Source organism: Ornithorhynchus anatinus, chromosome 18 (genome assembly GCF_004115215.2).
Source record: "Ornithorhynchus anatinus isolate Pmale09 chromosome 18, mOrnAna1.pri.v4, whole genome shotgun sequence".
NCBI lineage: Eukaryota > Metazoa > Chordata > Mammalia > Monotremata > Ornithorhynchidae > Ornithorhynchus > Ornithorhynchus anatinus.
This window is the reverse complement of record NC_041745.1, coordinates 7,996,551-8,010,596: the sequence shown is the minus strand read 5'-3', so window position 1 is coordinate 8,010,596 and position 14,046 is coordinate 7,996,551. Positions and strand designations below refer to the sequence as shown.

Below are 14,046 nucleotides of genomic sequence, written 5' to 3'. Positions count from 1 at the left end.
AGTAGTGTGGCCTAGTGGGCAGACCATAGGCCTGAGAGGAAGAACTTGGGTTCTAATTCCAGCTCTGCCACCTGTCTGCTGTGAGACCTTAGGCAAGTCACAACTTCTCTGTGCCTCAGTGACCTCATTTGCAAACTGGAGATTAAGACTGTAAGCTTCACGTAGGATAGGGACGGTGTCTAACCTGATTAGCTTGTATCTACCCAGAACTTAATTAAATGCCTGGCACGTAATAAGCACTTAAATACCATTAAAAAAGGTTTAGACTCTAGAGGGGGAGACAGACATTAATATAAATAAATGAGTTACTAAATAGGTTACAGATATGTACGTAAGTACTGGTGGGCTGAAAGGGTGAATACAAGTGCCCAAAGGGTACAGATCCAAGTGCATAGCCTGTGACTAACTGAAATAACCTTTAAATGCACTAATGAGGTCAGTTTTGATTCAAGACAGTGACCCAAGCAGAATCCAACTGTTGGACAAAGCCTACTAACTTGTTTGAAGTCAGATCCCTTTACTTCTGACAAAGGAAAGCTGATGGGGCTTGTAAAAAAGAAAATCCTAACGAGAGCAGCAGGTTCCAAAAGTACAACTAGTCTGAATGGATGCCGTCTCCCCAGCTTAGGAACCGAACAAACCGTCTTTGCAAAAATATCATTTTCTTATAAAATGGAGGCATTTAACTCTTCAGTGGGGCATATTGTTGGGATCCTTTTTTGGTGAGAAATGGAAAGCAACAGGACATCAGAGAGGGATCCCACAGTTCAGATAGCAGGTGATTATGCATAACAGAAACCAAACCATGGAAGAACAAGTTTACCAGGCAGAAATGTGGTTTCTAACCAATTCAACAATAGAACATAAGATATGGGGGAGGCAAGTTCTGAACACATCAGTGAGTCAAACTTAAATTTGCCCAATACAATATGTGAATTTCAAAGAACACTGAGAAGGCTGGGGCCAGAGGCTGAGCAGCAGGGGGACAGCATAGTGCAAGCAGAATACACATGACAACATCCTCCCAGAAGAACTGATATTAGGACTTTGGAATGTGGGAAGACTGGTGGCTAGTAGAGCTCCCCAAGCTGATGGTGCACTGCAAATTTACAAATGAATGTAGTTTTGTCTTTTCACACAAATGCAATGGAAGAATTGAATGAACAAGGCAAGTTCAAAGACACACCACTTTTAATTACTAGAGCCAAAGAAAAACACCCCAAAACAAAAAAACCCCACCAAAACCAGCTTCAACTCAAAGGTTGAAACCCATGGCCTCAACATGCATGGGGAGCATTTTGCAAGGATGGATTCTGCCTGAGGACAACAGGGCCTTGGTCTCGGCAAGGCAGTTTTTGTAGCCCCCAGACTGTCTGATCTCTCTTTTGCTCATTCTCCCCTTACCCTGTAATGTCTTTCAGTGCCTGCCTCCCCTGCTAGGTTGTGAGCACCTTGAAGACATGGATCATATCTACTAAGGCTAATGAACTGTCCCAGAGCTCTGAGTGCAGTGCTCTGCAGTGAATAAGTGCTCAACAAATATCCCATCTTCCACCAGCTTATACCCAAACTCCCCCTCCCCACTCATGTTTGCTGGGATAGGACCCTATGTCACTGATCTGAGGCCAATTCCAGAAAGACACAGATCAGGGAGTCTACTCTTTCAAGAGCCAATCAACCCAGTCCTTCCATTCTCTATCAACTTGAAGGACGGCGCATACCTACAACAGTCTTGGGGAAAGATTCACTCGTGAGAGTATAGGCACCAATGGGTCAGACTTGCGTCTGGATTAGTTATCACTGGGCTCTCCCCACTTTGGATCACATGATCTGTTTCCTGACCCAACTGATCTCTGCATCAGAATCTGGAAGGCATCTTCAGCTCCATCACTCTCGGCACAGACTGAAGCGGTAGGGGGTGGCCCGTCCATACCGAGGGTCCATTAGAGGATAGGGTGACATAAGTCAAGCCACCCACCTCCAACTCAGGTCTTCCAGGAAAGGAAGTGGAGAGGTGAGCCGCTACCTCATTACTTTTCCACTTCCCTTTTCCCAGGTAAACTTAGTTCTGGCCTGGACTAAATCAGGGCTATGCAATATTAACAAGCCCAAAAAGTCATTTTCATCCAGCTTCTGGGCCTTACCTGCCCCTCAGTTAAACTACTTAGATCTGAAAAGTTAAGGCAGAATCTTTCTGCCCAAATACTGAATGGTCTCTCATGCCAGGAGTGAACACAACTACAGGAACACTCTGCCATTAGTGCTGCAATCTAGGCTGAGGTGCTCATTCTTGTGTTTTCTCTCCCTCTCCTTTAAGGGGAAGGGACCACCCAACCACGCTCCAAACTACCGAGAAATTACCAACCATGGAGCCTTCTCCATTCCACTTGTCACCCATCACTGGATCACAAACTGCAAAAAGAATGAAAACCATTTTAGGAATGACTACAAATCACAGATTAGAAAAACAAATTGACAGTGAAATCTGGGGAAATGAACTCATCATTTCCTGAAGCTCTCAAGGGAGATCACTTCCTCACAAACCATTTCGGTTGTGAAAGTCTCTCCATGAACTGAGAGAATTGACTCTCCTCTTGACTTAGGGGTGGGAGTGGAGGGATGGGAAAGGGAATGAAGGAGAAGGGGGAAAAGAGGGAATTAAGAGGGAAAGTCATTTTCCCTCCCCTTAGTAACTGATTTCCCAGATGGCTTCAGTGTTTTTTTGGTCAACTGATCCTGCCTGTTTCCTAATGACCAATGAACATTTTGCAGCTGAAATCCCACAATACCCATCCCACAAATTGCCTGAAAACCACTGGTCATGCCCTGTTCTCATTAAGGGGCTCACAGCTATGTTCCAGGGCCAAAAAGAAACATTCTACAACACGTTTCCCTAATCATCCTTCATATCAGCCTTCAAACCTCAATGACTCCTATGCAGAAATGAAATGTTATTCACATCTTACCCCTCTATCTCGGGATGGGCCTGGGCATTCCTTGAAAGGTCAGAATGTTATGGGGGTGCCCCTCAAAACTAAAGTCTCCAAGAAACCCAGGCCTAGTTGTAGGTGGACAATCTCTTGCCTAGTCTCAAAGGAAATGCCCTGAAGGAAATGACCTAATTCTATCTTATCCAATGCAATCTCTTGGATGGACCACCTCCCAGCTTCCCCATCCCCCTTCCAGGAGTCACAACCTCCTGCAACGACTGGGTGGCACTGGGCTGGGCCGGACTCTGTAGGCATGGAGAAGGACCGTTACAGAATCGCCTGGACCGCCACTACTCGGAGCACTAAGTAGACTTCAGTTGTCCTGCTTAACCTGAGGAGACCCAGGTCTAATTCCAGAACAAAGCGAGTGACCATTCCCTACCGTATACCAGCTTCGAGTTCTGTTGTTTCAGCTCCTTGATTATATCCACCACCATTTCCAGGAATGACTTATCCCTAGTGTAGCCTTTGGGAAGAAAAACCGCCTGGGTTACTCATAAAAATGAAACCTCACGCCATCCAGGGGAGTTTAAAAAAAAGGACATGAACTTAGACAACTTCCTCGCCAAGCCTTGATCAAGAAAGAAGGGAAAGGCCTCACTGTACCTCTCAGTAATTATCATTCCAACAAAAAATTATATGGACTACGCATATATGTGATAAGCAGTACAGGCTAGTGGAAAGACCACAGGACTGGGAGTCAGGAAACCTGGGTTCTATTCCCAACTCTGCCATTTGTCTGCTGTGTGACCTTGGGCAAGCCAGTTACCTTCTCTCAGCCTCCCTTTCCGCCTCGATAAAATAAGGAATCGATACCTGTTCTCCCTCCTACTTAGTGAGCACTGATGAAGAGGCATTACTTTCATACCACCTTCAGGCTCAGGCTAAACAAAGAGGTGTTTTCACCCAGGACTCAAAGAACTGTATAAAGTATAGGCTATTTTTATAGAATCACCTAGAAAAACCTAAAAATAGCTTTCTCAATCAAAGGGGCTGACCCTGGTTCACACTTCATGCTCCCTAAAACACTGGGTTCTGTGACGTACAGAACCTCTTGACTGTAAGCTCCTTTAGGGAAGGGACCGTGACTACCAACTCTGAAGTGCTCCCATTGGTGGGTAAGGATTGTCTCTATCTGTTGCCGAACAGTACTTCTCAAGGGCTTAGTACAGTGTTCTGCACACAGTAAGTGCTCACTAAATACAACTGAATGAATACCACTGATAGAGGCAGAGTGAGATGCAACGAGCTTGCTGCTCTTTCTCTGCTACTCCTGAACAGTAAATATACCTCTGCCCAATCAGATGTTTAACCGAGAGTAAAGCAAATAGGACCTCCTCATACAATTAGCTGCTCATGACGGCACTTAATGTCATTTTCTAAATCCTCTCCCTAATCACTTCATGAGGTGAGAAAACGCAACTGGAATAGATTGCCATTTTGTAGCACACACAGGATCCAGAACCAAGACATAATTTCTGTCCGTGGCTTAGAAATATTGGGTTAATTTGTCCCTAGACAGCACAGCGTTAGCATCCGGCCAGAGGGGGCAATTGTAGCCAAGACCATTGCGGAAAGAAAGAGGGAAGGCAGCTGTTAATCTATAGTTCTCAAGTGGGAGTCGGGGTGGGCTTCACCCTAAACTTGCTCTGTCGCCTCATTCCCTTAGCCTCCTTATGCCGCAGTTTTGCCCCAGAGGCCAAAGTTTTGCCTGAATGAACTCATGGGATGGACTGAAGTGGACTGATTTCTAGAGGGCAGGGGACACATTGGGAAGGGCTTTGGGTGGCCCAAAAAACTAAATCTCTCCCCAATTCTGCTAAAACCGATCATTAAAACAGCAATACGAAAGCCCACAGTGCTGCCCCTGACCTCTGCATGCGTATTCCTGTCATCTCTTAGTGCACCAACCTTCCTGCTAACAGACATGCCCAAGGTATAAGGGGATTGAAGGGAGAGGAGTAATAATAATAAATATAATCATGAATGATAAGATTTATTAAATGCTTCATGTGTGTCAAAGGACTGTGCTAAATACAGCTAATCCTATCCTATTTGGGACTCACAGACAGGAGGGACAGGGAATGGGTATTTAGTTCTCACTTTCCCACAGATGAGAATACTAAGATGTACAGAAATCAAGTGCACTGCCCAAGGTCACACACAACAGGCAAGTGGAAAAGCTGGGATTAAAACCTAGGTCTCCCAACTCCCAGTCCTGTGCTCTTCCCAGGAATAGGGTCCTTACACCTGCTGCTGGAGATACCTCAGAGGCAATCCAAGAAAAGGAGCTGCAAAGCAGTCTTTCAAAGAAGATGTAAAATTCTCAACACAACCTGTTTAGTTAATTGAGATTTCGCTACTCCAAGATGAGAAGTGTGGATTTATTCAGCCTTATATATGAGCATACCCTTTCTGTGGCAGGTGAGAGGGGAAATTCAATTCCTTACCAGTGAGCACATAATCATATTTATTCACTTTGTTCAGCTTAAGACCCTCATAGAGCTCATGAAGTTCGTCAGCATTCAAGACCTGGCCCTTCCAGTGCGCATAACCTAAAAAAGAAAACACAACCAAACACCTGAAGCCTTTTTTTTTTTTTTTTACAATACAGCCCCACAGAATTCTTGATTTTATTCATTTACTAGCTGAAGAGCTCTTGGGAGAAGACGGTGGGTTGGTAAAATGCAGTCCCTATTTGCTGGCCTATGATAAACACATGTATTTTGACCACTGACATTGGGTCTTCCTAACTCTGGCAAACCACAAGAGATTACAAGTGCTTCTGATGGATGGGGAACTTTGGGATACCTGACTTTTCAATTCTGGGCAAATGGATGATTAGTAGTGGTAATAATAATAGTAGTTGTAGTTTTTAAGTGCCCATTGTTCAAATGTACTGTACTGCTACATGCTTGGAAAAGTACAAGACTCGTTCCCTGCCCACAAGGACCTTACCCACCCACGTGCTGTTGGAGACAATGTGCTGCTGGGGAGAGTTCATTAGGGGATGACAATTGTGGCCCAGATCTATGAAATGCACTGGAACTCACTTCTAGACCCTGCATTTGTTTGGCCATAGGGAGTCATTCCTTCTGGAACACATCCTAACCGCCACTGCATATACAGTTTCACCTCTGGTCTTTCCCCCATGGTCCCAGGAGTTACCGGGGGCTTATGGAACAAACAAGTGAACTGATATCACTGCCCCTGGGGAATTGTGGATTTACTGGTGGTAAAGGGAAGGGCAGCAGATTCAACTATGAATGGAGAAGGTGGCAGGTGTAATCTCTTTCCAAGACAATCGGGAGCATTTGCTGTGGGAGGGGATGAGGGAGATGAAGGACATCTCTGCCGTAATGGGACTTGGGGAGACGGGCTTAGGCAAAATACTACCAAAGTGGTCCAATATGACCTTGGAAAAATGCAAACCAAACTGAGAAGGCAGCAAAGTTTAGTGGAAAGAGCCCAGGGAGTCAGGAGACCAGAATTCTACTCCCAGCTCTGCCACTGGCCTGCTATGGGACCTTAGAGATGTCTGTTTCCTCATCTGTAAAATGGAGATAATATCTCCGCTGTCCCTATCAATAATATTTATTGAGTGCTTACTAAGCAAATGGGAGAGTACAATACAACAGAGTTGGTAGTCATGCTGCTTGCCCACAACGAGCTTACAGTCTAGAGGGCTGTCCCAAATAATAACAACAACAATGGTACTTGTTAAGCACTTACTATTTACCAAGCACTCTTCTAAGCGCTGAGGCAGATATAAGGTATCAGATTGTCTCACGTGGGGTTCACAGTCTTAATCACAATTCAGAAGTTAAGTGACTTGCCCAAAGTCACACAGCTGACAAGGGGCAGAGCTTGGATTAAAACCCATGACCTCTGACTCCCACGCCCGTGCTCTTTCCACTAGGCCACGCTGCTTCTAGTAGGTGCTCCCTACCTTTCAGACTGGGAGTTCCACGTGACTGTGTGAGATCTGATTAACTCCTGTCTACCCAAGTGCTAAACCCTCTGCTCTGGTATACAGTGAGTGCTTAATAAATAAGTACCCAGGTCCCAGAGCAGGCAAATGGTGGAGCCAAACTTAAAACCTGGGCCTCCTGACTCCCAGTCCTGAGTTCATTCAACTGGGCCATATTTCCTTTGTTCTCTCCCAAAGCCTTAGTGCCCTGCGAACAGTACACATTCACTACCACTGACTGACTGATTGTTGCTTGCAAGAAAGACAAGAATGAGGAGAACAGAGAAGAAGAGACATGCTTTCTGGACAGCCAAGATGGGACCCTGCCAGTTAGTGGGATTGCATCAGCGGCCTCTTCTGTCTAAAGGTTAGTGGTCCTCGATTCAATCATTCATTCATTCACTCACTCATTCAGTTGTATTTATTGAGCACTTTGGGCCGAGCACTGTTCTAAGTGCTTGGGAGAGAACAATATAAAAATAAACAGACACATTCTCTGCCCACAAAAAACCTTACAGTCTAGAGGGGGAGACAGCCATTAATATAAAATAAATTACACATATGGTATGTAAGTGCTGTGGGGCTGTGGGGAGAGGGGATGAATAAAGGGAGCAAGTCAGGGTAACGCAGAAGGGAAAGGGAGCAGAGGAAAGGAGGGGCTTAGTCAGAGAAGGCCTCTTGGAGATGTGCCTTCAAAAAGCTTTGAAGGAAAGGAGAGTAATTGCTGAATGAGGAGGGAGGGCATTTTCAGGCCAGAGACAGGACGATATACTGAGTGTTCTTTTTTTCAGCAAAGTCATGGATCTCTAGATCCTTAGGCACTTAGGGTGAGGTATGGCAATCTCCCATGCAGACCTGAAGCATAACTGAAATTTTCTTCTGTGAAATGATCTCAAACACCCCTAGTCCCAGGCACACCTTTCAGACCTGTCTGTTGTTCCCTGGGGCAGCTCCCGTCTCCAGGGGAAGGCAAGTGAACAATGCATGGGAATGGAGCTGCTGGGGAGAGAGGCCCTTTAGCCACGACTCCCTTGGTCTGAGAGACAAACAACCGGGTCCCCTTGTCCTTCTGCTTCCAAGAACACGGTCTCATTCAAAAAAAGAATAATAATTCCACTAGACGCAGTTCATTCTCTGGCCTTTTCAAGGACCCAAGGAGAGAACTGCTAAGATCGTATTTGATGAAATTGCCAGTTTTTTCATTCACTCATAATCTGGATATCAAATAGGTAGGAGATCCCAAATTTGTCATTTCAGCTCAGGGCCTGCTGACAGGAAAAACTTGTTTAATGAGGTACCACTCCCGTCCTCAGTTCTTTCCCCTAATGAAAGCCAAGATTTAGTGCCTCAGAGATAATTATCTAAATCCAGCTAAGGTTTACTGAAAACCAGGCATAGCTCGTTAACACTAACAGCATTTACCGAGCACCCATTTGATTGAGTGAACCATACTAAACTGTGTAATTTAATTGCTTCCTATACATCAAGTACTGTACTAAGCAGAGGGGTAGATACAAGATAATCAGGTCCCACAGTCTAAATAGGAGGGAGAATAGGTATTGAATCCCCATTTTACAGGAGGGAACTGAGGCACGGAAAAGGTAAGTGTCTTGCCAAGGTCACACAGCAGAAAAGTGGAAGAGTTGGAATTAGAACCCAGGTCTGCCAACTCCCAGGCCCAAGCTGTTTCCACTAGGCAACACTGCTTCTTTCTAGGCACTTGGGAAGTACCAATAAGCACTCACCCAGAAAATCACAAGCATGACAGGGACAAGAACTGCATCCAGTGGGTGGTCGATAAATACAACTACTTCTACTACATGTGCAATTACCCGCCACCCAAAAAAGGGTCTTAAAATTTACCCTTTACCAAACAAAGAGCTTTACTGATAATTGCATTACCTGTATGGTTTGAAAACTGGACAGAGTTCACCGTGTCGATTTCAAATCCCAAAACCTGCAAGACAAATGGGAGAAGAACAGAGTTTTTAAGAAAGCCTTGCCCGCATCAGCATCACCAGTAACACAGATGCAGCCCGGCTGCTTTAGCAGTTTAGTTCCCTTACTGTCCTGAAGCTTTTTGTCTAAAAAACAAAACAGCCCAATATTATTGTCATGGAAACCTGAATGAGGACCATTTAGTGAACAGACTTTTTCCTTGGAAAAGAGGTTGGCTAACGGGATAGGTGGCCAGCCTCCCCCTCCCTGGGCCCTGGGAGAAAGATGCTTGTCAGGGTTTCCCTCTGGGCCACAGCAGGCAGGTGGCAGAACCAGAGTTAGAACTCCAGACCTCCAGCTCCCAGACCGAGGGCTCATTCCAGCAGGCCTCGCTGCTTCCACAAGGCAGGGCTGTGAAGAATTCACAGGGGAGAGGACCAAACTCACCAGTCATAAACAAGACAGGAGCAATAATCCTAACAAGAATCATTATTGTGTTATTTTTTAAGCACTTACTCTGTGCCTAAGTACTATACTACGCACTGGGGTAAGTACCGCAATCAGAGATCACAAACACTGCGCCTCTGTTCTTCAATCTATCAATTGTATTTATTGAGTGTTACTGGGTGCAGAGCACTGTCCTAAATGTTTGTGAGAGTACAATATAACAGTTGGTAGATATGTCCCCTACCCACAACAAACTTAGTCTATGGGGGAGACAGACATTATCGGGAAATTACAGATTTGTTCATAAGTGATGTGTGGCTGGGGGAGGGGTAAATAAAGGGTACGAATCCAAGTGCAAGGGTGGCACAAAAGGGAGTGGGAGAATAAGAAATGAGGCCTTAGTCAGAGGCAGCTTCTTGGACAGATCACCAGAAAATAAATCACTGAAGTACATTAGGAGAATATGTTAGGCTTCTCTGAACTAGCCCTAAGGGGAGCATTTTAATGACTCTTTCTATTGCTTCCAATTCAGGGTCCTTTCTTCTGATGCTTTGAAGAAAGCTTAGTTTTTATGCAAGTTCCCTTATAACCCCACAAACCAGTTGTGCCAAGAGTCTCATATTCTCATCGAGCCCATTTCTATTGGGCCCACTAGGAATGAGCGGTGTTTTAAGTCCTCTGGCCAGGAGGCTCTTAGCCATCTTCCTTCCCTACCAACTTCTGGACACCCACACGTGGTCCACTGCAGGCTTTTAATGTCACCGTCAGTTCTCACTGGTTCATTTCTTTTTCTGAACCACAACAGCCAAGCTGACTACTCCTCGGAGTTATTCCAGCTGCAGGAAGCTTTCTTTAAAGAAATGCATTTTGTGGTGGGTCTGTGATCAGGGAGAAATACCACACAAAGCCATCCCAGTTGGAGCTGCCTTTTCCATTGTTCCTGTGCTGAACGAAATTCTTAAAAAACCCACATCAGCACACAGAAACCTCAGCCACCTACTCCGATGAATCATGCAGTGATTACTCTTGAAAAAGACCCCGAAATACATCCAGCATGACCAATTTTCTACATGGTTAATTGAAACCTTGCTAGTTTTTCTGTTTCTAAGCAGGTAGGTTTCTTCCTAGCAAATCAGAGGATTCTCCTCTGAGGGAAATTTGGTCTGTCAGAAATCAAAATGAAAGCACTTTATGGTCCCTGCACCCCCCCACCCCCACTTTGACAGACTTGTCAGGGTCTGAATTGTTAAGTACTCTCAGGGATTTAGCAGCAGATTTCCAAACTACAAAGGACTAACTATTCCTTCAAAGACCAATCAATGGCATTTATGGCACAAATGATCAATTGTGGCTATTATTATTATACTATTATTATGGTATATAGTAAGTGTATCAAGCACTGTTCTACGTGCAATTCCCCAAATTTGAAAATATATCTTTTGAATGAATGGGTGACCCTTTGAGGCTGGTAAAAAACAACACTCCACTGTTTGGTGCTTGTAAGGGATACAGATAGCCAGGGAAAGAAGAGGCAACCCTTATGCCTCACAAACACCATGAGCAAAAACTAACGAATGAATCAGTGTCGGGCTCTAATTTAAAAGGTTACTAGTTACACAAATGAAACCACCCTTGACTGACACTGTCAAAAGTCCACCTCCTGAAAGTCATGTCACCCTGGAGTGGGTGGAAAAGGGAGGGTGAATAGAGGGAGACTCAGGAGTTCCTTAAGAGGCCACTGGGAGGGCAGAAAACTGCCTTCCTCCCAGCAAAGAGGCTGACTGAGCAAATGTTCTCAACCTATAGAACGATCTGACCCTGTGAATATTTACTTTGCGATATGCATATGGATTTGGCATTTGCCTCCGGAGTCAGACTTTCAACTTTGAGACAAGGACCCTGTTAAGGAGAAGAGGCCACTTTCTGCCTTTCTGTGGGTCTCTTCTCCTTTGAAGGGGGCGTGCAAGAAAGGTGAAAAAATGTAAAATCTCTAACCTGTATTTTCTCTCCCTTCAGCACTTAAGAACAGATTTTTATCCTGGTTTGCTTCCCCTACCTGTTAGTTTCTGTCCCTGATCCTGCTAGATCATAAACTCCTTGAGGCCAGGAATCTTGCCTAATAACGCTATTGTATTCTCAGTCAATTGTGTTTATTGTGCAAGGTGGGATACTAAGACTTGGGACCATACCATACAAAAGTTTTTCTCCCATTTCTGCACGGAGTAACAGAGTAATGTAGTAATACTGTAGAATGAATGAATGAATGAATGAATGAATGATTGTTTAGCTTGGAAGGTTTGTTCTGGTCTGCTTTTTCTGGTATAGGGCTTATCCTAAAACAGTACAGTTTCAGGTGCGTCCAGGAAGAGAAACCTCCAATTTCTTATCCCACCCTGAGTGACATATCTTTCAAGAAAACCTCTCAAATCAACTATTCCTACAGGGACTTAAACAAAATCTGCCTTTATGCCCCAGAGGAATTAAAATCCTGGATAACCGAGGATGTCGACAGGGACCTGGTTGGATATCTAGACAGGCAAAACTGCATTTTTTTCCTCAACCTGGAGTTTGGGGCCATTTTAGATCAAGAGGGCAGAGACGGTAGCTGCTCAATTTCCTGGTGCTTCCTTCCTCCTTCCAAGAATAATTCCTCCCTGTTACTTGTTGAGCACCTTCACTTTTCCAGCGCAATCTGCCAGTAGCCTGAGAGCCCCTCCTTAGCCGCTGAGCCCCATGCAAGACAGGGGTTGTGACTCACCTGATGAGCTTGTATCTAACCTCAGCGGGCAGTACACTGCTTGACACCTAATAAATGCTGAACAAACATGATGATAATGCTAATCATGATAATGGATCTCATTTCACTCTCACAGTCTCCCTGGAGAGAGGGCAAAGTTCCTATTCCCAATTTTACATAGTAAGAAACCGAGGCCCAGAGAGGTTAAGTAGCCTGCCCATGCTTACACAGCAGGCTACTTACTGCCAGAGATATTAGAACCCAGCTCTCTGGACTCCCAGCCCCTGGGCTCTTTCTGCTACCTTACCTCCTCCCAAGCCCCTGGTACTGCTTGGGTCCACCACAGCCAGTCAGTCAGTGGCATTTATTGAGCACTTACCATTGTGCACTATTCCAAGCACTGGGGTAGATAGAAGCTAAGCAGGTTGGACCCAGTCCCTGTCCCACATGGGCCCAACAGTCTTAGCACCCATTTTACAGATGAGGTAACTGAAGCACAGAGAAGTCAAGTGACTTGCCCAAGGTCACAGAGCAGAAAAGTGGTGGAGCTAGGATTAGAACCTAGGCCCTTCTGACTCCCAGGCCCATTCACTACCTACTAGGCCACGCTGCTTAGTGCTTAGTATAGTGCTCCATACACAGTAAGTGCTCAATAAATGCCACCAATTGATTGACTGGAATAGCTCTAAGTACAATTAACTGGGTGTGCTGAGAGTGGGAAACTGGCGGGGACTGAGGCGAGAGTTAAGGGTGAGCCCAACTACAGGCAATCCTGGCCAGTGCCCATCCGATACTTAAATTTAGGGAAGCCTTGGGCAGAATCAGATCAAAAATGGAAATTTTCCCCAGAGAAACCCTTCGCAAAACACCGCGGTCCCAAGCAGGGTGGCCAGAGACAGTGCTATTATTCTCGGGCATTCCGAGTGGAAAAGAACAGTCTGTTAAGTCATATTGGATGGCTTAAAAATAGCCCGAGACGATTATACATGTGAAATTCGGTTGATGCCAATTCGGAAATCGTCATCTCTTGGAGTTATTTTAGCTAGATTTCAATACCAAAATAAGAATGTGCTACTACAACCTGGCAAATGTGAGAGATAGAATAAACCCTATTCATCTCCCGCCATCAAAGTCACACACCACAACTCTCCCGTTACTGCATTTGTAACATAATTAAGTAGGAATGAGATGGCAGCTTTATGACATCTATTGGGGACTTTAAAAATCTTAAAAATCAATGAGAATCAGCCTGGCTAACTAGAAAGAGCACCGGCCTGCGAGTCAGGGGACCTGGGTTCTAATCCTGGCTCCATCACTTGTTGCCTGTGTGACCTGGGCAATTCACTTCACTTCGCTCTGTTTCCTCATTTAGGAAATGGGGATTAAGTACCTGTTCCTCCCCATGGAGACTGGGATTCTGCCGATCTGATTATCGCCTCTACCCCAGTGCAAAGAACAATGCTTTGCACATAGTAAACAATTAATACTACGTTATTATTATTGTCAGACACAGTATCCTGACCCACCCAGAACCCAATTAGAGAGGCAAGGAGAGCAGGGATTTTGTCCCCTTTTTCCAGATAAGGAAATTGAGGCCCACACAGCTTATGTGATTTGGCCACGGTGATCCAGTAGGCCGGTGGCAGACATGGCGCTCAAATCCAGGTGTTCTGACAGGAGTCTCTCCACTAGGCCTCCCTTGAGGGAAGCTCCACTCATCTGAGAGTTCAAAATGCCAAGAAACCAAGTGGGTGCTTACATCAGAGCCAATGAGATTGATTTCCAGTTCCTGTCAGAAAGCACCCCACTTTAAGGATAGAGAATCTTCTGTTTCTGGGAGCATGTTCCACCACAAAAGGTGCAACGATTCTGGGATCCCAAAAGCAACTCCTTTCTTTCCCCCCACAGCTGGCACTCAGCTAAAGCTGCTCACCTTGGATCGTTCAAAACAATCGGAACATAAT

The 14,046-nt window shown here is 45.2% G+C and overlaps 1 protein-coding gene and 1 long non-coding RNA gene across 2 annotated transcripts in view; one reads left to right on the top strand and one right to left on the bottom strand.

The window, feature by feature from the left end:
- Positions 1 to 14,046, top strand: part of LOC114805477 — a 42,641-nt gene that overhangs the window by 20,784 nt on the left and 7,811 nt on the right. Inside the window, exon 3 of the long non-coding RNA XR_003753457.2 lies at positions 7,159 to 7,327. This is a non-coding gene — a long non-coding RNA (uncharacterized LOC114805477). The remainder of the gene's footprint in view (positions 1 to 7,158; positions 7,328 to 14,046) is intronic.
- Positions 1 to 14,046, bottom strand: part of PDXK (pyridoxal kinase) — a 32,655-nt gene that overhangs the window by 11,205 nt on the left and 7,404 nt on the right. Inside the window, exons 2-5 of the mRNA XM_029046703.2 lie at positions 8,863 to 8,917; positions 5,441 to 5,545; positions 3,373 to 3,456; positions 2,366 to 2,412 (exon numbers count right to left, since the gene is read on the bottom strand). Of these exons, the coding sequence (XP_028902536.1) occupies positions 2,366 to 2,412; positions 3,373 to 3,456; positions 5,441 to 5,545; positions 8,863 to 8,917 (291 nt within the window). The remainder of the gene's footprint in view (positions 1 to 2,365; positions 2,413 to 3,372; positions 3,457 to 5,440; positions 5,546 to 8,862; positions 8,918 to 14,046) is intronic.